Raw genomic sequence first — 27,444 nt, forward strand, 5'->3', positions numbered from 1 at the left:
CACCCACTACAAGGAGAGCCACTTGCACAGTCACAGCAGCAGGAGCCTGTTACTATGTGCATTTATGTAGAATTCAATATTGGTCTTTGAGCACAAATGAAATATAAGATCATTCCTCTCCCACTTGTTAGGAATTGTTGACAGAGGTGAGGTTGTCATAAGAAAACCTGTGTAAATTGAAATAAACATACCAGCTGCCAGGTTAGAGGGTAAGAGACTGGTGTCCACCCACAAAGAAGCATGGGACAATGACAGGTCCCCACTGGTCCCCTCAGCCTGGCAGTCAGAGCAACTCCTACAGCAGTGAAGACCTTTCCCAGATCAACAGGTTGCTGTAGAACCACATCAAAATGATCATTCCCAGCACAGCCAGTACTGTGAGTTTCCTGGGTACTGCTGGATTCATTTTAGGAGCAAAGAGAGTTTAACATTCCTCTGGAACTTGTCCATTAGTTCCAATGTTGGTGCTGCCATCATGCAATATCTCTCAACCCAATGGCCAAAAGATTGCTTGTGCAGCTTATTTTTTATTTTTTTTTCTAAGTTTTGGTCAAAACAATCAAATAATCTTTGCTGTTCTTCCAGACTTTTCCACAATATGCTCCCACCACACTGGCAAAAACTGTCAATGATCCATGACCTTATGATGCCAAGCTCAGCATTTTTCAGCTTTCCCTTGGCTCACGGAGTCCATCCTTGCTCACAGCTGAAATGCTGCCTGCACACTACACCCAGCAACAGCACGTGCACCAGCAGGGCACAGGGTGAAAAGCCTTCCATGCTTTAACAAAAGCAAGGATTCTGAGGCCTGCACAACAGGAATCCTGGTGTCCAGAGAGCAAACCAGCCAGTCCAGGGCTGCACATGGTCCCCACCAGAGCTGACTGCCATGATGAGTCACAGCAGCCTTTCCTGCATGGCCGGGCAGGTGCCTCTGACTCCCAAGGGTTCCAGCAGAGTAAGGGCAAGAGGCAAAAAAGGCCACAGACCCGGCTGAGCTGAGGGTAATTGTTAATTAATGAACTGCACACAACTCTCAGTGCAGATAAGACTAGTACCAAAATCCTGCTATGGGAAGGGTTCTGTAAATTAATATGCTTCTAACTGGAAGCTTCTCCTTCCTTAACCTGTGAAAAAATCATAAACTTTCAATTACAAAAAGCAACACACTTCTGTGAAAGATAATTGTGTTTTTATTTTTCTAAGCTCGCACTTGTGGAACATAATAAATGACCTGATATAATGACAACTTTGCAAAAGAAGAATCCCTCTCTCCCCAACATCTGGACAGCAATATATAAATATTTACAATGAAAAAAATAGGAAAATGAAGAGAATGAAGTCAACATTAGCCAAGTCAGTTTGTTTCTACATATCTGATTTTGAACATTAAGTAGTCAAGATGAACCAACACTTTCCTTCAGTACTGAGGCTTTAACCCCATTTTTAGATCTTATGTGCAACAGATACACTCCTGACTCTGCTTTTATAGTTTGCTTCTATACAGTAACCATAGAATTTCCCCACTAAATTTTTATTCCAGGTTTTTAACTTTGAAAACAACAAAAAATTAAATATAACTTTATATGTCTCCTGATACAAAGTTTCTCACACAGTCAAACACATCACAACACTGAAAATCAGCATAACGAAATGCTGTATAGCTTCTTAACAAGGACAATAGGTCTGGGTCCTGATCTGTTTGCTTTAACAAAACCTCTCTTCAAATAGAACAAGTACATATAGAAAAAATAACCTTCTTATTTTCTTATTAAAAAAGGAAATGGTGTTTTCTATAAACAAAAGAACATGTGATTTCTTTGACACAGATATAAGTTACAGTGGAAAAAGCTCAGAAAGCTTCAAATAAAATTGGCGTTTATTTAAAAGGATGGTTTTACAAGTTGATTGGATAAGGTTCAATCAGCCCATACAGTCTGGTAATTCTAGAAACATCAGTGTAAAAAACCCTGCTTTTTTGCTTTCTGCTATCCAGTGTCACATAAGCCCTGGCTGAGAACAAGTTGCCTGCAGCAATGGAGACACCGATCCCACAGTCTGGCTGCACTGTGCCACCCTGGTGGCCCTGGCTGCTGTGTCACATGTGAGAGCTCCGTCTGCCCCGCACGCCCAGCGACACCCGCAGCCGCGGCTCTCTGGCCTTGTAGTGCTCGTTGAAGTCCAGCCTGAAGCTCAGGAACCGAAGGCTCTCGTCTGAACTGGTTGTCAGCAGGACCAAGAACTGCTGGACGATTCCCTGAAGAGGAAAGAAAAACCCAAGAGACAGTTGAGGAAGCATCCCCCGTGTGTTTTGAACAGGAATATCAGGTGGTGCACAGATCTGATAAACAGGAAGACAGAATCTGGGAAAAAGCAAGCACAAGGGCTCGTATCCAACAGTTATGGTGGATTCATTCTTTCTGCAAAACCCCAGACCTTAATTTTTATTTTTTAAACATCTGCTATGCATGCCAGAATCTGCAGTGCAAACAGCTTGGCCTTTTGAAGTGTGTTCCCCACTCCCTGTGCCCTGCTGCCACACTCCATCTGTCTGAAGGCTCCCAGGCTGCAGAGCAGCTGCCTCTGTGTGCCACTGCCTCAGGACAGCATTCAGGATCCAACCTGTGCCAGCAGGACACCTCACCTTGAGTCCCTGCTGCAGGCATAATGCCATTCAGGCCAGCATTAGGCACTGCCAGCTTCAAACATACCATTTGATGTAGCTTGTACAGCAGCACGGGGCACCCCAGAATAGCAAAGCAAGTGCTCAGGAGGGCAGTCAGTGCTGCAGACCCAACCAGACTGAGCATCTGGAGCCATTTGAGGGGCTATTTGCACTTGGCAGAAGGGAGGTACACTTCTGTATCCCATCTTCCCATTCAGCTCTAACCATACCACAGGACACCACAGGACACAGGAGGATGGGAAGACTCATTTGAAGAGCTCATTCCTAATCTCCAGCAAATAGTAACATGAACATGCCCATAACTAGAGCACTCCATTACTTCCAAAGGTGACCAAAGCTGGCCATGGAAATCCTGTTTGGAAAATCCATAATAGGGCTCAGAATTAATACAGTCCAAGCAGGCAAAACCTAGATTGCCAACTGGTAGAGCATATAAACCACAAATTATTTACAACCTACACTTAAAGACCTAGGCTCATTTTCCTGGGGAATGGTAGCTTTAGCATCAGATATAACAAATAAAGACAAAGCCAGAATAAATTACTTACAGAAGATAGCCTGAACATGCTCCCCCAAACATCTTATCCACTGTCCCCCACCCCTCCAGTGACTTTAAAATTAAGTGTCAGGCCCTTAATCAGAAACTTTCTGCAGTCTTTAATAGCAATGACTTGCAAAAACTATGAGTAAAAAAATGGAATGCAGAAGGAATTCTACCTTTTTCCCCCTCAGACTATGCCAAAAGATAGATATTACTTTCTCTACTGGAGGAAGAAAACAACTTACATGAAATTACTCCTCTCCTTTGTCTGGGGAATATATATGATCATAAAACCTTTGACTACTAAGCAACAGTAAACACAGGCTTATAAGTACATAAGGAAAAAACAAAGACCTAGCTCCACAAACTGCACACACATGAATACAGGAGTTACATCTACTCAATATTTGAAATTAATTTCTACACAAAGCACAGCATATTTTTGAAAGATATAATTTAAGAGGCACCTGGTAAAAGTGAGTGAGTATTCGCAGCTGTGAGCACATTTTAGGTATTGAGTCTTGAAATTCTTTCATCCTCTTGTTCTCTTCTTCCTCTTCTGATGCAGTTACACCCCACTTGCCCTAAACAGAAACCAAACAAGTTAAGAGGTGAAGCATCACATGATTCAAGTTGCTAACTGGGCCACCTTCTGCCCAGCTACATCAGGTTTATAAAAACCAACCATTGCCATAGAAAGACAAACACAGAGCCTCCAAAATGGAAACTATCAGATCCCCCCTTGGTGGTTGTACAGCACATAAAAGAAATAAGAGGCTTATTAGCAAGGCAAGTCTCACCAACAGTGCATGTCAGTCTTGCAGCAAGGAGACAGACATGGAGCTACAGCACGTTTTACAAAAGGGGTCCATTTACTTCATCTAAAAGAGCCCTAAATTTCTCATCCTCCAAAGTCCACTAGATAAATCAACTCAGATTTTGGGCAAGACAGAAATCAAAAACACCACTCAGCTGTTTTGCTTGAAGTCACCAGCAACTTCTGACGACCTTTACATCTGCCCAACTACATTTTTCATTTTTACTGTACCTCTACATGGTATCTAAAATCCTCCATATACCAAAAGCCTCAATTCATTTTCACATTCTAGAAATATCCTTCTTGTACCTCAAGTTCACGCTGTTTTTTCCTCTCTTCAAATTGCAACCTCAGCTGCAGCTCCTCCAGAGCAGCTCTGTACATCGCATCTTGGGCATTCTGGAGCTCAATGATCTGGTCAAAAACTGCTCGAAGCTGATTGAGAAGTACCTGTGAGACAGGTTACAAAATAATTAAACAGCTGTACAGCAAAAGAGTTTTAGTCTTACTATCCTTCTCCAGAAAAGGAGCAAAGAAAAAAGTAAAAGAAAAAAAAGTAAAAGAAAAAAATATTTTTTACACAGCTAGAGAGACTGTTCTGCAAAGCCCTAAGTCAGTTGTGCTACAATTACACAGCTTATCAGATGAAAAAAAACTGGCCCACACTACAGCAAGTTTTATTATCAACGTGTGTCAGTATGTCTGGTCAGTAGGTACTGAACCTACCATTACAAAATCTTATATCAGAGGAACAAAAATGACTTTTCCCTTACAATGTTAAAGAAGGTCATTCCTTACATATATGCCAAGATCATAAAGTTACAATTCCATGCAAAGGAGATGACTTACCCTGGAATCGCTGTCCAGTAAGCACCGAGCTATGATTGTATCCAGAAAAACTTCATGAGCTGCAATGATGTGATCCAAGTCCTGTGCTTGTTGGACCTTGTTCCAGAGTTCATCCCATGAACATTCTAGCACCTGGAGCAATGATACAGGATTGGGCTGTTTCAATTTGCTAGATGACAAGTTCTTTAAAATTTAAGACACGCAACTCATACAGAATATTGCAAGTGCTTAATTTTCTAAGTAACTAATTGGGTGGGTAGAGTATACCTCAAATGTAATGTAATACTGCATTTGATGAATGAAATGGACCATTTCTGATGCCAAAACATGACACTGATGCAGCACGCCAGAAAGCTCTGTAAAAAATCCAAAGAGACAGCATGTTAAAGGCTGCATGGACAAGCACAGCCAACAAATCAGCTTGATACATTTTTTCACCATATTGAATACTTGGTAACACAGCCACTAATCTTAGATAGTAGCAGCAGTGACCTTCTGAGGCCAGGTGTTCTCGCCCACCCACCACAAATTCTTAATTATGAAGTAATAAATTTGTAAGTATTACTATGCCATAAAGAAGTGTAACTTTCAATAGTTATTTTTTACTGAAAGACATGTAGATAGATGAAAATAAATTCAAGAGTGAGCCAGTACAGATGCTCACAAATACAGCTATGTTATCTAGCTGAAAAATAAGATCAAAAAGTCCTGGTCCATGAAACTTAGACCAGAGGCACTACATTTCAGAGCTTTCCTATTTCTTCTCAAACACCTTTCTCTTCTTAGCCTCTTCTGTTCTTAGCTAAACAAAAGCAGAAGGAATAGTGAAGTTAAAACTAGTAAATTCAGAACTGTGCATGTATGAGACTTAATAGTTAAAAGACAGCATAAGAAAGAAGGAGACATGGGGTACAAATAAGAAGGCATCAAGGAAGATGAATACAAAGGGATGGAAGAGTTACAGTCTCACAACCAGGTCAGCACAAAGATAGATTAGTGGAACTTTTCAAGACAGGGATCAAGGATTAAGTAAAACAACAGATAGGAAACATCTATTTAAAATGATGTTATTTTATCTTGATCATCCTTAACATCATCCATCTACCATTAAACAGCCAGTCAAGAGGAGCACCAAAATGCAAAATTAATCTGAACATGATTCATCACTCTTTTCCCTCTTAACACACAATTTAAAATAAGATGCAGTCATCTGTATCTATTTTAGAAGTATGTCATCCATCTGGACACCTCTCACCTGGCATGCTTTTCAGAAGCTTTGCATTGCACATGTGCCCTTTCCATATATCAGTAAGAATGTACTCCATTCTCTTCGCTCTCCAAAGGAAATTAAATACTCTTAGATAGTGGCTCATGCACTCACGTGTAAATACCTACAAAACAAAGAAAATACCAGTACAAATTAATAGACATACCATATGTCCTGAAGTATAAAAAAGCCCCCTCACAGTTCATCTTATCTGATCCATGCAGTTTATTGGTAAATATTGAGGGGAAAAAAAGTTTCCAGGAAATCCCAGAGCTTTTGGAAAGATCCTCCCTTGAGGCCTGAACAGAGCACTGCTGGAAGTGAAAGAAGGGGTGAACGAAACAAAGCCCAAGCCTATTTTAAAACTGCATATGAAAATTCCTTCTGCTGGTCAGACTCTCAGTATGTCCTGTTTAAAAAAAAGTTCTTTACAAGTTCTTTATAAAGGCTAAATACTTTCAGATAAACAATGCAGCTACCTATCAAATGCCATTTAGACAGCACAAATAAGTTCTCCAAAAATACATTCTTCAGTTCCTTTCAAATTTTCCCAAATTAGTATCTACAGACTAGTAATTATCAAAGAATAGGAACACTCAATTTATTAACTACTTGCTAAAAACTGTGCTGGAACAAATGAATTACAGATTTTCAGTAATAACCATTTTCAATGTAGCTTTTCAGCACTCACACTAACTGGTAAGAATTGAGATTTTTGCTTAATTGTTGATACAGTGGGCACATCCTAGATGAGAAAAAAAAAATATCTGATTTCACACTCCAGAACAAAAAGGTTACTTCAATTAAAAAAACTTAGCAATTTAATTCAGCACCCAAAACACATTCAGAGCCATCAGTGTATGACATTACCGTTGCTATTGGCCCATCCACATGATAGTCTAAGCTGAAGACATCCCATCCAGTGTCCCCAGGAGATACCTGCATTAAAAAGATATGGTCCTGTCAGTGTATAATCAGAGCATACTAAAGCTAAAGATGAGCATTACTTGCTTTCTTTTTCATTCTGAAGGGCCTATGAGCAAACAAGCATCCACATCAACAAGAGATACAGGTATTTTTTGTTGAAAGTGGCAGATTAGGCAAAAATGGATCAAACAGTTTGATACAAGGGTGAGACTGAACTCGCACAAATACTGATGTTTGCAATGTCAGTGTTTCTCCACTGAACCTAGTAAGGAAAATACCAGTAAGGACAAATTTCTTTGGCATCTAGCATCTGAAATAAATCTATTTACAGCTAACCTCAGGGACTGAAGCTTTCAAATTAACTCTAGTTTCTTAACAGAGGCCTCTTCCATGAAATGTCCTTTCACTGCTTTCTCTTTTTTTAACTAGGGGCAAGAAGGAGGCAGACACCCCAACCTGCCCTTTCCTGCCCCAATTCTTGTAAGAGCAACAGCATTAAGAGCTGTTTGGAGAACCTCAAATCAGCACCACCAGCACCAGTTTCTGTTAAGCCCCAAATACTCAGCCTTGTATTGCCAATGGCTGTAAACCCACATCTTGAACTACAAATAGACAATAGACAGAGAAAGCAAAAAGACAACAACCTAAGTGCCCTTTATATTACTCAAAGTACACTTCAGTGCGAAGGAAGGGGGGGAAATGTATTCACATAGGAAAATTTTCATACAGATGTCTGCATCTATACACATGTTTCAGATCAGAGTCACCATGATGCAACAGACCTCCAGAAGCCGAACATCCAATCGCTTGAGAATCTCAGGATTGTCGAACTGGGCATTCGTGGCCCTCACCGCCGTTTCCAGGATTCCAGTTAGATTATGCTGATACAAGGTTGTAGCTGGTCGTGCAAGCTCTGGCCTGGTGGTTATGGAACAATGATAGCACATTACTGAAATACTCTGCAGCAGCAATTCAGTAGTAACTGCAGCACACAGCAAAACCCTTTTCTAACCGACTTTCAAAACTATTACTCTTTCAGACTTAATGATGAAGAAAATCAGTGAACAAAATATTTGCACAGAGTATGAGCAGAATATGTCTATTCATATGCAGCTATTCTCCTGAATATTAGTATGAGGAGCAACTTAAACCTCATTTAATGCCAGTAATTTGAAGTTACCAGGATTGCTAGTTTAGCTAGTCTGTAATTTGAGTTGCATTCCGATCTTAAATGAGGCAGATTACAACATTAGCACATCAAACCAACAATTTCATTTCAGTTTTGAGAAACTTACTGATAGCCATCTCACAGGCTCAGAAGTGCTGGCAGGAACACAGAAACCCACCCAATCCACATAACTTCAACTTTTCAAAGAGTTGCAACATGTAACTCTTGTAATACCTCTCTGTCCCTCAGAAAGGAGAAGAATGGAAAATTTCTCACTCCTTCTGCCTCAAATGTAATACTGACTCCACAAATCAATCTCACTCAGGTTCACATTAAAAAGTGTGGCCATGTACTGTTGATTTTGATTTACAAACAAGTTAATGAAAGCTTTATTAAAAAGCCTGCACTCTAGATCACAGAAAAGCTTTGCAAGTCAATGCTTCTGATTAAAGAAGTTTCATCTGTAGCACCAGCATGTAAAAGAGAACTTGCAAATACTCTTTAAGAACTGGATTCAATAGCTGTGGGTGCACCTGAGTGCTTGAAACAGAAGCCGGTGAGGAACCAAAAAGATTTTTAAAATTGCATTGAAGGGTTTTGACACAATGTTTTAGACCAGACACCTCCAAAATATAGAGGCCTAATAATTCCAGCCAAGCTAATCAGTAGCATCAAGAGCAGAATGTTTCTGCTTAAACTTGCTGACAGGACCAAGAGAAGTGCCAACATCCTCGAGGTTGTCACAGGGCCAATATAAAGATATCTTTATTAGTACAACTTTTCAAGACTTATCAAATGGTACTGTATGTACCACTTATCAGAAAGGAAGAAAAAGTTTTAATACTCAGGGTGAAAGAAATTAAACCCAAAATAGAATTTAAAAGTTATTACTCAAAGATTTCATTGAACAAGGTACTTAGAGAGTCCTCTTCAAAAAGCAAAACAGTTTCTGTGCTGATCATGCACAGAATCATCAGAAATTCAACATAATTATCCTTCCTATTTTCTTACTTGAGCAAGTCCATTAAATGCCTGATAAAGTCTCCTTGACCAAGTAACAAGTAGCGCCTCATGGCCTGCATGTGCTCCAGCAAATTGTACTTCTTATTGAGAACATCCAGCAGGTATTTGCTGGTTTCAAAATAAGCTGCATCAATTTTCTCTTGAAATGCGTTTTCCAGATCTGTGAACAAATCAGCAGCTAAAAGAAAATAAAAATTAAAATTAAATTAGTAGTTTTCAAAAACTGAGGCAAACAAGCTTGGGATTTGCAACACGCAAACAGAAACTGTCATTTCTGATCCACTGTGTTATACATTTGCCATAGCCAAAGCAAAAGCAAGTCTAAAGCAGCGTACACTTCAACAATATTACTTTTAATCTGTGTCCAGATTTTACCTGCCAGTAGAAGCTCATGTTATGTATATAAAAAGTTGGGAATTTTTAATCTTGCTGAAATACTGAAGTTTACAAATCAAATAATTTATCGAATTCTAAAATTTCAGAAATTCTAAAATTTCCAGAATTAGGAAAAACCTTTGATGGGCGGAATCTAAATCAGAAGGCACTTCTAAGGGTGCAGGGGGAAATAAATAAAAGAATCAGACTGTTAAAACACTCAACAGAAGAGAGCTTCCATACATAAGAGAATGAGAGAAAAGGGAATATGCTGGAGTTACATGGGGGACAGCCAGCAACCTGACATTTTCTCTCCATCCTTCATGCATGGCAGTTTGGGGACAGAAAGCAGGAAGCAGTAGAAAGCAGTAGGAAGCTTATTTCACTGTTTTCTAAAACTACAAGCTCATCAAGAAAGGGACTCCAGTAAAACTGTTATGAGATAGCAAAAACTGTGGCCTCATTTGGCAATATGGAGCAATGCTCCAAATACTGGATTGCCAACTGTCATAAGATTCAGACCTTCTTCAGCATTAAAAGATATACTCCCACTTTAACTACTCAATTAATAAAATGCTTATGAACAGAAGAAATAAGCAGTGGCTCTAATAAAAAAGACACTCTTTAAGAAGGGAAGTCTAAAAGGCTGGTTCACTGACATTCCTGGAAGTTTCCAAAGTATCATTCAGTAAACTATGAAACTCTCCATAAGACACAAACTTCACGAGATGTTGAAGAGATGACACTTTTATAATACATTACTGTGTTTAAAATCCCTAGACTAGAGACATACCACTTAGTCAAGTAACACACATCAGCCTTAGGTATGTGAGAATTAATACAACCTGCAGTAAGTGCAAGTGTCTTTCCTCAAGATGTTGCGAGCCTTACAGGCAAAACAGTGAGGGAACAAGCCAGAAAGAGTTACCAGCTGATCTCTTCAGCCCCTGCACACAGAGGCTGGGCCTAGCACTGGCTCAAGGCACAAGCAAAGCCAGCAGGCAACTCTCTGGCTTGTCTGTAGCCAGCCCAACATGTCAGGCATGCTGCTCCTGTCTCCACTCACACAGGGGGGTGTGTGTGTGTGTGTTTAAGCAGTAGCTCTGAGATACAGAGAGCAGTCTCAACTTCTTACTATCTCAAGCAGAAAAAGCTGTATTTCCCCTCTCCTTACTGATCCTCTGGCCTTGAAGGAAGTGACCTGGCCACAGCCCTTCACCTGAAACTGGAAAGTCAAGTTTACATCTGTAGCTGTAATGCACCACCTCTGCATACACACACAGCCCCCAGCACAGGCAAAACACAGCATTCCTGTCTGACATGCAAAACTGCTAAAAAGGTTGTTTACATCAAACACAAGGCTTAGGCACAAGTTTTGAAAACTGTGCAAAATGATCTCAGAACACTGAGGAGCCAGAAGCGGATAAAGAAAGGGTCAGACTAAAAGCACTGACAGGCAGGTCCATGAGCTGCTACTGAATATAGTGTCATTCCTGGTCCAGAAGTCCCAAAACTACAGACAGCTACATGTCAGAGCTGCCAAACCCATGAAATGTTCAGATTTAAAAGGAGAAAAAGCATCCAGAACTCATGCTGGCATCTTAGCTTTCCATGATCTTAATAATAAGTAATCACCTAAAGGGAACTTTCAGGATACTGTCAGATGGCACAAACAAGCACAAAAGGAAGCATTTCCAACATCCCTGACATAGAATGTTCTTTCAGGATTAAATGGGTAAAATGCCCTAAACACAAATGCAGTTTCATGCAGAATTAAAGCAATGCAATACCATGAGGTATTAGGCTGCCAACCATAAGCTCAGGACACCTTCAGTACACTGCAGATGGAGTAATATATTTCTGAAACTACACGTCTGTCTCAAACAGTTATTCTCAGCACTTAGGATAATGTAGCTTTGAAGCCCTCATCCCCCACATAATAGGAAACCTGTATTTGTGCAGATCTTCCATTCAATCAAGGACAGGGAGAAACAAGTGCAAATTTAAAGAAATATTGGAAAAGCATGGCCATAAATGCTGTATAAAGTGGTGAATGTAGTGCAGCCAAAGAATGGTTTTTTCCTTTTTTTCCAGGAGTAGCTGGCAAGATGATTGTTCAAATGCATTTACAGCCCTTATTCACTTAACCCTGACCCCTTTCTGCACTTTAGCCTCATCTTTGACTAAGCAAGCACTGAACATGGTACAAAAATCACATTATTAGAAGACATATTCTTCCAGATATGAATGGGATTTTATCACTAGAACATTTTTCATGAAGGTACTCATGCCAGAAGTCCACACTTGTGAAGAGTTAATATTAAAACTAATCCAAGGTTATTTGGTCTATTTTTATAAAAAAACCCAAGAAATCTAAACCTAACAACCCCACAAACACAAGCTTTAAAGTTATATATAAGTAATATTATATTATAAAATGTTAAGAAGTACGTTCTTTGAAAACAAGAATTTGACAGAAAAATATTTAGATTAGCATCAGAAAACTCATCCCAGTGAGCTATATTTCAACAGTTAGACTACCTTTGGTATATTGAACAAGTTATCAAAAGAAGTTACAGTAGCAAAATACCACTTCCACCAGAAGGCAGCAATCTGTTCTTTCTCCAAGATGTAGCAGCATCCTACACATTCTTTGCTTAGAATTTAGACATAAAGTCTCCTTGGTTTAGGTGTTTAATATTTGCTACCTTCCATCATAATAATGTTGACTTCATTGCAACAAAAATGCCTCCCAAAAAATAACCACAAACAGTATAGAAGTTCTCAGTCATTAAAACTGAGATCTATTCTAAATAAAACAAAATTATCTGAAGGAATTTAACAGTTAAGTTTTGGTTCCATGTTCATCAGCTGGCAATCCCATTTTTAAGTAATCTTCAAAAAGAATTTTACTCACCTTCCACACACTTATTTTTGACATATTGATATAGTGCATTTACAGAAAGGATAGAAAGACTTCTGTTCTGTTTTTACTGCTTATTCCATTATTTACAGCTAACTGAGTATTTTTATTTTTCGACCACAAAATTAATTCAGTATTATGGAATTGTATGATGGAGTATATTTGATGAGAAGTCAAACATACTAAATTCTTATTGCAGCACTCAAGAATATCCCTGCTCCCACCCCAGCTAAGACAGCTAAAGGCAAACTGTTTTTTGAATGGTTTCATTCACAAATTCAGTACATTAACAATCATCCAGCAAACCTATCAAATTAAGAAAATTATACACATGCATCACCATACATCTTTTGTAAAAATCAAGTATACATTAAATTATCTATATTTTAGGGCAGATAGATTTTTGTACTCCTTTCCACCCCACCACCCAGCTTACAGTCTAAACCACACATAGTATGGGGGGGTCAGTTCAAAGGGGAGATACTGAATAATATTAATACTGTACCACCTTTTGAAGACTCTGCAGATTTTGCAACAGCAATCATCTTTGTGGACGGAGTTTGGTCATGACAAACTTGATGCAAGAAGTTTATGGATTTTCCTATTAAAAGGACCTGAACAAAACAGGATTTAAAAAAAAAAACTTTGTGTAAAAAAAACCAAAAACAACCAAACAAAGAAGCCATCCACAACCACCAGGACAACAAGATATTTTGTCATCTTTCAGCACTCTTAGTTGCACAATCCCAACCACAGCAATCCAGAACAGCAATGCTAATACGAACATGTTTTAAACACATTTTAAAACTTCTTTTCCCTCTACTTGAGATCTCCTCCAAGTTTAACAGTTAAAGAATGGAAAGGAAAAACAGTCCTATAGCCTTCCTCAGCAAACAATTTGAAAATTCTTGAGAAGATTACTTTTTGTTAAATTTGGCCTCTATTTTCTCAACAGATATCTAAGAAGCAGCACAGGGCAAACAAATCATCAGAAGATGGACTTTCAGATTCATACCTTTTTTGATTGCTCCATTGTAATAAAAGATGGGATCATTGACTTCCTCAAAGTGTATTTGTCATGCCACAACCGATCAGTTTTAACTGTAGGATCTGAAGCTACAAAAAACTGAAGATTGAAATAAATATTTAAAGCAAAATATTAATGTAAACTCTAACCTATAGTTTCACCTATTTATTCCTCCTATTGTAACAGATGCAGAGGGGGAAAAAAAACCCACAAGAAAAGCAAAAGCCCCCAAAAATTTTGCAATTGAATGGTGATCAAATGTTACAGTATCTCAACTCCAGACAAGAAAATCCCCTCATTTGTAAAAAACTACAACTACTTTATTAGTTTTGTTGAAGTGAAGTTTGGATGGATTATGTCCTCGTCTTGTCAAACAATATACTTATTTTCTGGACACGAACTTTTTTCACTGCCTCCAAATACCATTTCCCCCAAGAATGGTCAATTGTCTTTGTTCAAAATTGTCTATTATATGAAAATTACAGTTTTCAGTACAACACATCCAACAATAATTTTCAATATTAAGAACACTCTTCCAGTGCACATGCAGAGGTTAAAGCTAACAAACGACATAAAATACAAAAAGACAAAACCTCATATCTGGGGAGTATCTGGGGGGAAAGAAAGACTCTAATTTATACTTCTAAAAACAGATTCATATACATTTTACACAGTTCTGACCTTAAACACCAGCTGTCCCTGTCACTCACTTAAATTTTGACCGAAACAAGAACATTTCAAGAAAACAGACAGCATATTTGACTCTCAAGTAAAATTACTCAGATTTGTCTCAGAAGTGCTCAACTAATTTAAAAAAATGATTCTTTGGCTTCTTGTAACAAAAAAAAAAAGAAAAAAAAAAGAAAAAAGCTAATAATCAGACTGTACTGATTTGAGATAGGAAAGGGTTGAGAGAATTTAGAAAAGCATAAAAAATATTTCCAAGAAGAAAAAGGACAATTACTGGAACTTGATGTTACAGAAGTCACAACAAATAACTTTGCAGAGTTTCAGTTCTGGAACTATAAACCTCTTCTACCCAGTTTGAGAAACTGAACTTATTTATCGAGGATAAGAGTATGCACTCAGAGAAAAACAGTCTGAGCTTCATTCCAAATACAAGGCTTGCATTCTGAACAGTTACAAAGAACTCTGCATACATTACTGTTGTTACAGAAAGCAAGAAAAGACATAGAGGAATTATTTTGTCTTCAGAAACAAGGACCTACTGTCAGTACGCCATTCTGACTCTACTAACCAGACCCAGCATATGATTAGTTGAAGTCAACACATTGCAACCTGCAGATAACAAATCCATAAAGAATTCATGAAGAGAGTGGTATTTCAGGTTGTTATTGGATGTATTGGTTACTCATGTTATACATTTTCATCACACTCTAGTTTTCAAACTCTCCTCTAATCTTCCCACAGATTATCACACCACAATGCAAAGAGGTGAAGTAGTTACTGCAGCATATACATTACCTCATGGTATGTATCCTCCAGCTCTCCATCATAAATCCAGCGATAGAGGAAGTTCAGTACAGGATGGGATACTAGGCCAAGAATGTGCTGAACCAGAGATCTCATGTAGGGATCTCCTGTTTTAGTATAGGCATGAACTGCTGAAGCTAGTTCACCGCCTTTTCTCCCTGTAAGAAGAAAGGAAGAGGAACAGAAACATTTGAAGGAAAACCTTATGCACCCATTCAAATTTAGCAGCCACTGATTTTAGCTACCCCTGTGTCACACTGAGCTTGCTCAACAGCAATTCTAAAATATAGCAAAAGCAGATTTTTTTTTTTTATTGCTAACAAGGAATTCCTAGGTTTTAAGGCATGAATTATTAATATCACTAAAGCATTAAGCAGAGTTCTCTGTCTACTTTATGGCAGCTTAGAGGAATGCAAAATGCATCAGATCACACACACAAGTTGATGTCATGCTTCCAGAGAAGCATTAAAGGAGCCTTAGAATGTTTTTCTTCTCTCCTGTATTTGACACTCAGATATTCTGCATGCATACATGGACACAAACACAGTTTTCATGTTTCTTGGTTATAATTGCCCTCATAGGCCCATTAGGGAATATCTCCTGTCTTCCTGCAATTGTAAAGTAAGAGGCTGTCAAAAAAAAAGAAAGTTAAAAAATAGATTGAATACTTGATTTTGCTGCTATGCTCCACAGCTTACCACTTCCGTGTGGCAGAGGCCATGCAACTCAAAATTTTCATGAATGTCTTAAAAGTAAAGCCCATTAAAAAAAAAAATGCTACCGATTCTAATAATTAAGGTAAAACAAGCAGTGTAGGCTTTTTTTGGCTAAGATGCTCTTTCCAAAGGGCTACAGTCTCAGAAATCTGAAGTGCCTTCAGGGAGAAGTATCAATTACTGGTCAGCTTAGTCAGCTACCAGCCACAGTTCTGCTAAACTCCAACGTGGTTCTGCCCAGCAATTTCTTGTGGATTGCCAACAAAATCATGATATTTGCAGATTTGCAAAACTTTGTTGTTTCACATGAGTCTGAAGACAAGTTACTAATGACTCCTCTATGCCATCAAATATAGAGAAATTGCATAATACTCATATATAGTGAAGAAACTCAGTCAAGCATTTCATAACATATTAGTAGAGCTTTTTCGGTGTACCATTCTCTGAAAAATGATTAAGTAACTGAAAATAGCATAAAAAGTGCATGCCTAAAATTGAAATTTTTGAGCATATCCTAGTTTCAAAAAATAAGAAGTCTGAATGTATCAACACAGCACTATAATTTGTCATGCTTTGTTTAAACTAAAAGAGGGAGAATCTGAACTACCTACTTGAAATTTTCTAAAAAAAAAAGTCCAAAAAACCAGTAATATTATTGATACCCACCTCTAGCATGCATAACTACTCAAAGTTATATAACATCCCCAGAAATATTAAATTAATGTTAAACAGACCTTGACAGTGATCAACAAGTGCTGCAAGAGTCTTTAACCTTATTTTGGGGTCGTACGTCCACACCAGAAGACGGCGAAGTGTTAAACTGCTCTCAAGTCCCAAATTCACGCCCTGATCATCTTCCAGTTGTAACTGATCAAGTTAGGAACAGAAAAACATGTCAAAGAACAAAACTGAGGCAGAACTCAGGTTTCATAATCTGTTCTGAAGTCAGATTTTTACTAATACACTTGAAATACCCAGTGTTATGTATTCGCTCATCAATTCACTGGGCCAAAACCTGAGAGTCAGTCTTTAGTGGAAACAGAGACTTTGAGCAAAGGTGAAAGAACAGAGACAAGCATAAGCACAATGAGGTAGACAAAGCACAAAGACCAAGAAAGTTAAAGACAGCAAGGTAATAGTCAGGAAAAGAAAGAAGAGCAAAGGAAGAGAGAATAGATCCTGAAAGACAGCCTCAACAAAGAGTAAAGAGAAGAAAAACATCTAAAGGACAGGCAGGCTGTGGGAGGTAAACTTTTTGTTACTGCACATGCAGCTTCTTTTAGTTCCACATGTAACAAATGCCATTCAATGTCTTTCTCCAGAAGCCATCAGAACTTGTTAGCCCTATAGTGAGATTAAGGAATTACTACGATGAAAGAAAAACACCAAACTTTAAAAGCTACAACAAGAAAACTCTATCATAATGTGACTACCAACACCATGGAAAATAAAAGCCAAGTATTTGCATCCAAGGTACAAATGCAAATCTTGTACAAGTACAGATGGAATAAGCAGGACAAGAACACAACCTAAGAATACAGAAGCAAGTTCCTGGAGCAGTTCAAGGAGACAATCTCTTAGAAAATATGCTGTTTCTGATACATGACAAAGAACCCACTCTTTGCTTTGCCATCTAGCACCTTTTCTTAGCCAAATGCAACATCCCGGGTAAATTTAAGACTAGTATCATCCACATTAAGTTCAGCCTTAGAGCCAGTTAAATTCATTTGCTTCCGAATTCTTCTGGGTCCATGCCTGGGATTTTTCTCTGGTGTTTTTGGAAATCAGCAATGACAAGAGAGATACATGAGCCACCCTTTGACTTTAGGGAAGACATGGTACATCTTCATCATGGAACTGCGTTTTTAAATGGCCTGACAATGGGAAAATAACCTGCAAGAAAAAGACCAGAGACGCTTATGGAATAGTAGACAGTACGCTCAGGATTACTTATTCAAGGGCAAGAAACATGCTCAGGAGAAGCTCTGAAGACATAATAAAATGTTATAAAGAGAGTATAGAACCCTTTGCAAGATTCTTGTTGCTCTATGCCTGTACTGCTCTCTGGAACTGCAGTTTACAACTCCTAAGCTGGCAGCCTGTACAATCTCCTGAATCAAAAAATGTCACATACACTCAATTTCAAGCCAATTTCCTACATGTTTTCAAGAAGGTAAGTAGTACAGGATATTTGTCCATTCTGCAGTGTGACCTTCAAGCCCTTCCACTTTTCAAGTCACAAAAGAATCTCTCTCCTCCACTGCTGGATCTCCTTCCTTTCTTTAATGTCTTTGGAAAGGAATGTTGCCAGAAGTTTCTGAAAATCCAAACATAACATGACTCTGAGAACCTTTTCAGTTAGGTGCTGAGGGACCTAGATTCCCCAGAAACTCTGGTCTGCTGCTGCAGCAAAGCATTGCTGACACTGCATTGACTGTTCCCTATGAAAATGCATTTAATTAACATGCTCAATGCACTCATGAAGTCTAACAGTGAAGAGGAATCTGCCAAAGAGCATGAAGAGTAACAATAAGAACAGCAGTAAGACTGGGAAAAATGTGTCCAACTACTGAATGATGGTTCATCAGGGGTGACACAAAAATGGAAAATGCTGAGGTACTTAATGCCTTTTTTGCCTTAGTAGTTCAGTAAGATTTGCAGCTGGGGATACAGATGTTGAGATACAAAGAGAGAAGTCTGGAACAAGGAAGACTGAGTTCAGAAGGATCAGGCTAGGGTACACCAAACAAATGGGATATGCTTAAGTCTATGGGACTTGATGGGATGCACCAAGTGTTGAAGAAAGGAGCTGGTCAATGTCACTGCAAGACTACTCTCCATTATTTTTGTAACACGGCAATTAAAGGACGTTTCTGATGACGCTGAGAAGGCAAATGTCATGCCTCTCCTCAGGAAGAAACCATAAAACTACACACCAGTGAGACTCACTTCATTCCTTGGGATATCAACTAACTGAAAAATGAAGCTTATGCAGGACAAAAAGCTTTCTCAGGAAAAAAAAGCTCATGGAAAGGAAATAGGAACATTTGTGGTGATGGAGTCCATCTTCCCAAGCAAGTGTTAAGTGTCTTGAGGCCCTGCTTGCCAGGAGCAGCTGGACATCTGCCTGCTGAAGGAAGGAAGTGAATGAATTCCCTACTTGGCTTTGCTTGCACGCACAGCTTTTGCTTCCCCTTCTAAACTCACTAACTTGATTGACTTGTCTTTTTGTTTTCCTTCTATTTTCTCCCCGTTCCTCAAGACACAGGGGGGAGCAAGAGGCTGGGTGGGTGCCTGGCTGCTGCCCAGGGTCAACCCCCCACAAAGGCAAATGCAGTTGGAAAATAAGTAACCCCAGAACTTTTGTCTTTTCCTTACAGACTTTCCCTCCCACCCTACTCATCTCTTCTTTTGAAAGGTTTGGTGGGGCAGGAAAGGTAGAAAAAACTGTATCTCAAAGTAGTTGACCATCTTCATGGTCAAGAAGTTTTAGAAGTCAGGAAAAAAAAAAATCAAAGCGTCAGCAAACCAAGAGAGAAAACACATTTTGGACAGAGCAAGAAGCAATTACAAAAGGAAAAACTGGATAATAAACAGGAAAAACAAGCAGAAAATATATATAACAAGCATTCCAAAAGTCAAGAATGTTCAAGAACTGTGAACTAAAAGGAACAGATGCTTTGAAAACATTAGCAATAGCCTATGACAAACTATAATGATTTTATTAAAGTTAGAATTTCAAAGGCAGTACGATTTAGCTTTGGGTCAATTCTCAGAATAAATTTTTCATCATTACAAGTAATGAACCCCTTGAAAGCACCTTTTAAAAAAGGCAACCAGAAGAATGTTTATTTCACTTATGTTTTAGAGACAACATCTAGATGCACATATCTACAAACATTTGTGGAAAAACTGCAAGATTATCAGCACTAAGTTGGTCTATATGTTACAGAAAAATAGTAAAACATTTAAACATCTGCAGAACAGATGTCTTTACTATCAGAAAACAAAGTGACAAGAAAAATGTACAAACTGCCCCACACGGGACAGAAGTTGGAAATGTTATTAGTAGCTGCTAAATCATGCACTGCTGGAAATATGCATTTTTTTTTTCCACTCAAGGATGTATGACATTGTTTGGGATTTGAATGATTCAGATATTATGTAAGGTGAAACTGACAAAAAGGATGCAAAACAGGGACTTAGAAACAAATTGTATTCTTTGCTTATGTAACATACCAAATACCAGTGAATTCTTAAGGGAAGAATATTCAAGGGCACATACATTTGAAGAACAAGAAATGTACAGAGAATTATGTTCACTGTCAACAGAAACTGCTGTACATCCTTTACATTCTACCAGAGCAGGTAGGTATTACCTTTTTAGGAGTTATTTAGATAACACAGAACAAAACAGTGAAGTTGAATACGTACCACTTAACTTACCTGAGAATGTAAAACAGACAGAAGTCGGTAGTATTCTTTAAGTTCCTGATGTAAGGCTGCACAAAAACTCTGTAAGAGAAAGAGAAGAAAAAAAAGGGGGGAAAAAAAGTAATCAGGGGGGATCTTTCTGATTTAATTCTATCACCACACTTCTCACACAATCAGAAATTTATTGAAGGGAATCTTTCTACAAGTTTCAGCACAAAAGCCAATTCTTAGAGAAATGGCCAAAGTATAAGTGCCTCCATAAGAGCTGCATGTACCTCTTCCAGGAATTTATACACATTAGCAAGTGACCTTGTTTCTTTCTACCTTAACTCCATCAAATATTAAACTATGAAAAGTGTAACTTCAAGAAGATATATCATCTCAGTAATGGCAATAATCATTAGCACAGGGATGTACAAATTATAACAAGACCCAGTTGAAGATTTTTAAAAATAATCATGTAAGATACAGTATGCAGTGAAGTAACAGAGTTTAAATTTCAGGAAGTCCTCTAACAACAGAACACAAAAGTTAGGCAACTATCATTGTATTTACAGTATAGACTATATGACATGAATAAGAAAACACAATGCTCAAAAAATGCTCCAAATAAGTGCTGCCAGATCAAGAACTATGAAAATTTGACCTTTTATCAATTCACAGTTATATATGATTCTTCACTTGACATGGAAGAAATGAACAACACAAAGTGTATCTTCAGAAATCTGTAAAATGTGCAGAAGTTAATTCAGGCTGGAACTAAAGCAAAAACTCTTCCTTGTAAAACAATTCTAAGCATAGAATTTAGGTTGTTTAAAAATCAAGACAAATTTTAAAAACAATTCTTGAAATAATACTTGTTTAGTGATAAATATTTTCCACAGTTTAGAATTGGGGGAGGTTCTGCTTTACTTTTGTAATAGTCTTAACCTAACATACAGACTAAAAGAAATGCCTACAACACATTTTTCAAAACAGAACTAAAAATATGGCTCATTAATTTAGGAACAACTGATAAAGACTTTAAAACCCCCCAAAAAATGCCCCAAGGTTTTTATTTGTTTGATTTCTTTGAGAATCCTCTCATGCACATACACAAATTCTTCAGAACTTTCTAACCAATTCTCAGCTAATGAATTTGATATCTATTTTGATGGATTTTTTTTAATGGGAAATTTCCCAGTATATTCCCTTCACGAGCTTTTAAAATTACAGTCAAAAGAATTTGGAAAAAGGAAAACTTCATAGAAAGAATCCAAGAACTTAAAATATTTATTCACTAGAGTATGTAAAAGGCAGAAATAATTTCTAGAAGCACAAAGAGAAAATAAATCATCTTTCCCGCTAAGCAGTTAAGAAGCCTAGGGAAAAAAAAAAAAGTCATTATTCTTGCAATTGTATCTTTTTTAAGTAAAGGAGGTTCCTTTCTTCAACTCAACATTGTAAATTACAAAGACATTTGACATTCATTTTATTCCAGAGGATACTGAAGGGCAAAAAGAAATCCCTTTATGTGTAACTCCACTTTTCATTTCTTCTCACTTGCTTCTCCCAGAAATTTTTGAAGCTATTAAAGTGGCAGTTGCCAAGATAGAGGGCAGAGCAGAGCCTCTAAGAAAACAATCAAAGGCACTGTTCTGCTCAAAAAGAAGAACAGTAATCACTCACTTTAATGATTTAGTAGCCTAAAGGATTTAGACTCTAACTGGTCACCAATTTTCCAGAGAAGCTTTACAAATTAAAATTTACATCCAGTACCAATTCCTGTATCACAAACCACAGACTTTTGCTTCCCAAACTGTTACAGAAAAACTGGACATTACCCTAGAATTCTGATTTGGTCTGCTGCAAAAGAGAATTGAGGAAGGAAACAGAATACTTGTTCAAGAGAAAAAAATTAAAATGCTCATTAACTCAACTGGATCTAAATGGGCAAAATGCCAAAGTACAAGCTAAAATATACTTAAATGCCAATTATTCTTTTTGTTTTATGAGGACAAAGTAACACTTAGATATTAATCAGCACAGGTAAGAAAATATGAAGTGTAATATATTGTTATGTCTCTACTTCTAATGTCAATACCTGATATTTTGTGTGGTAAAACCAGTCACCAGAATAATAATAAAAGAGGTGACAGACAGCTTATTCTACATCTGGTTTAAACAGGGGTTTACACAATCATCCTTTCAGGACATTAAGTGAAAGATGTTTGATATCACTGTGCACTGTTGTGCTAAATTCCTTAATGCACAGTATGCAGCACCTGAAATTCTCAGCTATAAAAGCTATGATGAGCATGAAGACATACTCTCTGTGCCCAGATACTGACAGCAAGAGCAGAATATAGCTTTTTATTTGTACATTTATGTCCTAGAAATATACAGAAGTGCTTGCCTCAAGTAAAATTAGCAGCATTAGAGCTATGCAGATTCAGGTAACTTAACTGCACAGCCTTCTGCACAGGATCTGAAACCTGCATACAGAAGCCAAGATACTGTACATTTAAATTCACTGAAGAATTAAAGTTCTCCCCTTTCTGTAAACTTGAAGATTAAAGCCAGAGACAGTAAAAATAATCACAAGTAGGAAGCTGCTAGATAAAGAATAAAACTTCACCCAGATATAATGGGGAGAGTCCAAAGAAAATGCATACACAGTAGCACTGCCATATAAAACATGGAAATCAGCATTGGATCAGTAGAAAAATAATTATTTATATGTAACTAGACGGGTTACTTAGAATAAGAGACAGAATGGAACAGAATAAAACATTAGAAAGTAGGAAGCACTACAGTGTCTCTACTGACCTCTTAAGAAAAATTAGATTGAAGGGAGAAGCACTTCAATTTCTTGGCAGATTAGGTAGGATGTTATGGCTAGAGGCAAGGATAACATTTCTGTCGACTCAGAAGGGATAATATCCAGTTTTACAGAGGGAGCAAGTGAGAGGAAACGGGAATGTCTTAGCAGTAAATGTGGTTTTGGGTATTACAGCAGCAGTGAAGTTACTGTAGACTATAAATCATGATGATGAAACCTATGAAAACAAAAATTAATATTCTTTTGATGCTGTATTCAAAAGAAAGGGCAGAAGATAATGGACTACTTGCATTTTATGTAATCTAGTGCAGTACTAACACAGGAACATCAATAATAGCTGACAAGAATGTCTCCTGCACAGGTCACTAATAACTGAATTGGTGATTAATTACCTCAGGGATGACATCATCCCATTTAGGAAATGTTTTTGTTTATGAACATGCATGAATAATTTTAAAATATTGGGGTTTTTTTTCAAAATGGATATTAAGAAAAGGAATTTATGAGAGTTTCCAGCTACAAATTACAGGGGCAAATCCTTATAACCAAAAAGGGCAAATGCCTTTGCCTTCTAACTATGACCCATTTCAATGCAGCACCCACAAAAGGAGTAAATCAAATGATGAATGATCCAAGCTCCAAAGTTTATGCATCATTCTAGCACTGCATTTTCTCAGTAGTTTCTTAGCAAACAAGATCAAACACAGTAGTTAGACTGTTTCATCTAGCTGACCCACCTGTCCCACCAATCCAAATGCACGATCCAAACTCCTCTGGTCTGTATATTTTCTTATTTTGTTATGTAGCCACCCCAACTCAGCAAGTCTGCTTGTAGTATCTCGGAGAGATTTCGACAAGCTCACCTATAAAATTAACAGAAACAAGTCTGAAATTAAGTCAAATCTGCCACGCCAATACTGGTTTCTTCACAAAGGTCACCCTTTCTGATAAAAAAGCCAGTTTCAGAAACAATTCACTTTACATTCTACAGTACAGATACTGCAGAAAAGCAACCACATAATTAGAATGATATTTATATATAATAAATTATTATATATTTATAATATATAACACACATGCATTGAAAAGGCAGCAGCAACAAACCACTGGCAACTTTGAGACCTTTCTTTTGGATTTCTTTTGGACAATTTTTAAGATTTCTTTTGGAAATCTTAATGTAACAGTATTCATACACTCTTTTTACATTAGGCAATTATGGCAATAACAAAATGGTCTTCAGAAAAAAGGAAGAAATCTGCATTTTTATGTTGCAATATCGGACTCCTTATCTTATCCTGACAATCAGCAAGATTGAAAATATGAGGGTTGTAGCAGAGGTGTTAATGACTGAAACTAATGAAAAAGCTTTGACAAAATAATTAGTAATTGCTACATGTGAAAGAAACCTTCAATAGAAAATAAATGACCCAATGCCTGACTAGGCATCAGGAACACAAACTTGTAGAACCCAGCTTCCAAGATCAAGTCCAGATTTTATAAGTTATTTAATTATATGTCCTTCTGAACTCTTTTAGTCTGTTTCTGGTTTTCTTCTAGTATCTCACCCACCTTGCAAGCCTGCCTTAGACCCAACACCCCATTTAGCTACCACTACTATTTTCATCTGAATCAGCACATTTCTTCCTCTAAATTATCAACAGATAAGACACTTCCTACTTGAGATTTTCTTCTTCCACATTTCGCCATATTACTCAAGAACACAATCATCAAGCATTCAAAATTTCATTGAATAAAAAACCCCAAACAATCTGACCAATAACGCAGACCACAAGATAGAGACTGACTTCTGCCCACTTCTGCAACTGGGCCTATCCCATCTCTACAGACAATTTTAACTTTGACAGCAAGCTGGAACAGTCAAAACCAAAGCAAGGAATTGTTCCAAGAAGTTAAGCTGCCAAAGAACCAGACATCAACCCCCTTCATTAAACCTTTTAGTTAACAGTACAGGCATTCTCCAAGACAACAATTAGTGTCAGAGTGTGTTATCCACACCAGTGTGGGCTTGAAACAGGCTGCAGCACTTGGTTGTAAGACCAGAGTTCAGTCCCTACCCCTCTTGTTTACCCACAGAGGTACAGCTTTAACTTCTTGAACAACTTCTGTAGGGTAAATTCCAGCCCAAACAAGCATAATTGGACACAGAAACCCTGCCCACAGCTAAAACCAAAGAGATGACAATAGAACTATTTAAAATTCTGCAAGTAGAGTACTTGGCAAACACTGAGCACAACACACATCCGCTGGAATTAAATGAGGAACAAGCAAAATTGGCTTGGTGTTATTGCATTTGTATGTCTTAGATCAACTCAGAAGCTGCTATCTTACACAGTGCTGAATGTCACCACTAGACCTAATATTATCACTAAGATTAGGAAACATTTCACCAAGAATAGCACCTTAGAAAGTGTGTTTCTTTCTGGAAAAAAAAAAACAAACAACAACCCAGACTGTTACGATGAGACTGTCATCTGAGGGAGAACTACATGCTTTGACTATTTTGCCTAATGTGCAGTCAATATAGCTAGAGGAGGTATGATCTTGGTCCTCCTTGCTTGTCAGAAATTCCAGCTATAGCTCTGGTGGGTCTGATAATGTCATCTTCACTGGGTCCAGTAGCTCAGACCAAGTACACGTAAGGAAGAATGGAAGATGACTGACTCCACAATAACTGAAGACAGAGCTCTCAGGCAAAGATTATTCAGCTGGTTTGTGGTCAGCAATTAAATTCCCTGAATTACAAGTTCCAATTCCAAGTTCTGACCTCAAACCAGCTGACTGGATATGAAAGCTACACAGAAAACCAAAGAAATCCATTGCCAATTTTGTAATCACTGACTAAGTTTCTTCACATTCCTCTAGAAAAATATATTATGCTACCCCTTCTTTTGCCATATATAATCTCATATATGAAATATAATTTCCTCAGTGAAGGTGCTGAGGAATTACAAACTTTGCATCATCTACAGGTAGATGTTTATAAGACTCTGTTAATAATAATTTAACAGGACTTCAGTTTTCCCATTTATCCCCCCATTAAGCAGACATAAATGTCATTGGAATTAAGGGTGAGCAGCTACAACATTTCAGTTTTTGCTACTATTATGAAGGAAGGAAATTAGCTCAGTATCAACATTAAGACCTGTCTACCGTGCTCATGGCACATGAAATAGCCCAAAAGTAATTTCCCCATCATTTAAGGACTATGTGATATTGTCATAGTAGAAAGTTTTTAATATAAGTAAAAATGGGAAGTGTTGTCTTTCCATCTGAACAAGAATATGAAAACCAATTAGAAGAAATTGAAATCTGAAGCTGTACTGTCTAAATACTGAGTGTGAATGTGAAGATGCTAAAGCAACCAGCACCATTTTTTATTCTTTGGTCAGCTGACCCAATCACACTCAGGGTTTTTCTGAATTGCAGATAGGCATAACATCTCATCACCTTAAAGCAAAGTCTCTCAGGCATCTCTCCTATTCTTTTGTCCCCTATTCAATGTCTTCATTCAAATTCACATCAGATCTTTCTTCAGTTCTACCACCAGTCCTTTCCTTCCTAGGTCATCTGCATCTGGTCACTTATAACTGTAATCAGGCCCATAACATCAAGTGGCTAGCATCCATTCCATATCTCAAGCTGTTAAATTTAATTTAATATGAATGCAGTAAAATGCCTGCATCTGCTTTATGTTAATTATTATACACTGAAGAGAAGAAATGTTGGCAGAAGTCCTCAAAGTCATAACTTACGAGTCCTTCTACTGGCTTAAGAGTTGGAATTCACATCTTGTGAAATACTACATTTTCTTTCTGGCACCTAATCTACCCAACAAATTTTCAACTACTAATGTTGAAACTACACTCTTGTACTAACAAAAGAACCCCCAAAAACAAAACCAGCACAAAACAAAACAGCTGGTAGAGGGAATATAGACTTATTGAAAAGTTAAAATATTATTACATGTTTCTTACAGCTATTTTTCCCCTATATACTTTTCTGTTCACATACGAAATACAAGTCACCATACAGTACCTTTCCCTCCACTTTATAGCAATTTTCAGAATTGCACATTTTGATGTTTTTTCCATCTATTCCCTGGAAGACATATAAAACATCTCTTACAAGATTTGCTTCTGTTATTTCAACAGAACCTAGAAAAGAAAAAAAAACCAAAAACAAGTATTTAGATTTGTTGAGACAATAAGTTTTGATTAGAACTTCGAAGAACTACTTAGATGCATAGCCAAAAAACCCCAAAACTATAAAAACTATAAAGCCTGTGCTTGTAACTGGTTAAGAAATATTTTAGGTCCTCTTAGTCTGACAGGACAGCCCAAGATTGCCTTTACCTG

At 37.7% G+C, this 27,444-nt stretch overlaps 1 protein-coding gene across 2 annotated transcripts in view; it reads right to left on the reverse strand.

The window, feature by feature from the left end:
- Positions 1–1,175: 1,175 nt before the first annotated feature.
- TUBGCP3 (tubulin gamma complex associated protein 3) overlaps positions 1,176–27,444 on the reverse strand; it is a 48,549-nt gene continuing 22,280 nt past the window's right edge. Inside the window, exons 7-22 of one of the 2 annotated variants that reach the window (XM_039714369.1) lie at positions 27,125–27,243; positions 23,806–23,931; positions 20,260–20,328; positions 16,548–16,680; positions 15,089–15,255; positions 13,592–13,702; positions 13,082–13,190; positions 9,267–9,456; positions 7,870–8,005; positions 7,031–7,099; positions 6,149–6,284; positions 5,161–5,249; positions 4,894–5,025; positions 4,354–4,494; positions 3,695–3,811; positions 1,176–2,257 (exon numbers count right to left, since the gene is read on the reverse strand). In XM_039714369.1, coding sequence (XP_039570303.1) covers positions 2,099–2,257; positions 3,695–3,811; positions 4,354–4,494; positions 4,894–5,025; positions 5,161–5,249; positions 6,149–6,284; positions 7,031–7,099; positions 7,870–8,005; positions 9,267–9,456; positions 13,082–13,190; positions 13,592–13,702; positions 15,089–15,255; positions 16,548–16,680; positions 20,260–20,328; positions 23,806–23,931; positions 27,125–27,243 — 2,003 coding nt within the window. In that variant the 3' untranslated portion in view covers positions 1,176–2,098. The remainder of the gene's footprint in view (positions 2,258–3,694; positions 3,812–4,353; positions 4,495–4,893; positions 5,026–5,160; positions 5,250–6,148; positions 6,285–7,030; positions 7,100–7,869; positions 8,006–9,266; positions 9,457–13,081; positions 13,191–13,591; positions 13,703–15,088; positions 15,256–16,547; positions 16,681–20,259; positions 20,329–23,805; positions 23,932–27,124; positions 27,244–27,444) is intronic. The other variant, XM_039714370.1, reaches the window with a different exon arrangement.

The sequence above is a fragment of the Passer montanus genome, unplaced genomic scaffold (assembly GCF_014805655.1).
Source record: "Passer montanus isolate IOZ18808 unplaced genomic scaffold, ASM1480565v1 scaffold3, whole genome shotgun sequence".
NCBI classification, from domain to species: Eukaryota; Metazoa; Chordata; class Aves; order Passeriformes; family Passeridae; genus Passer; species Passer montanus.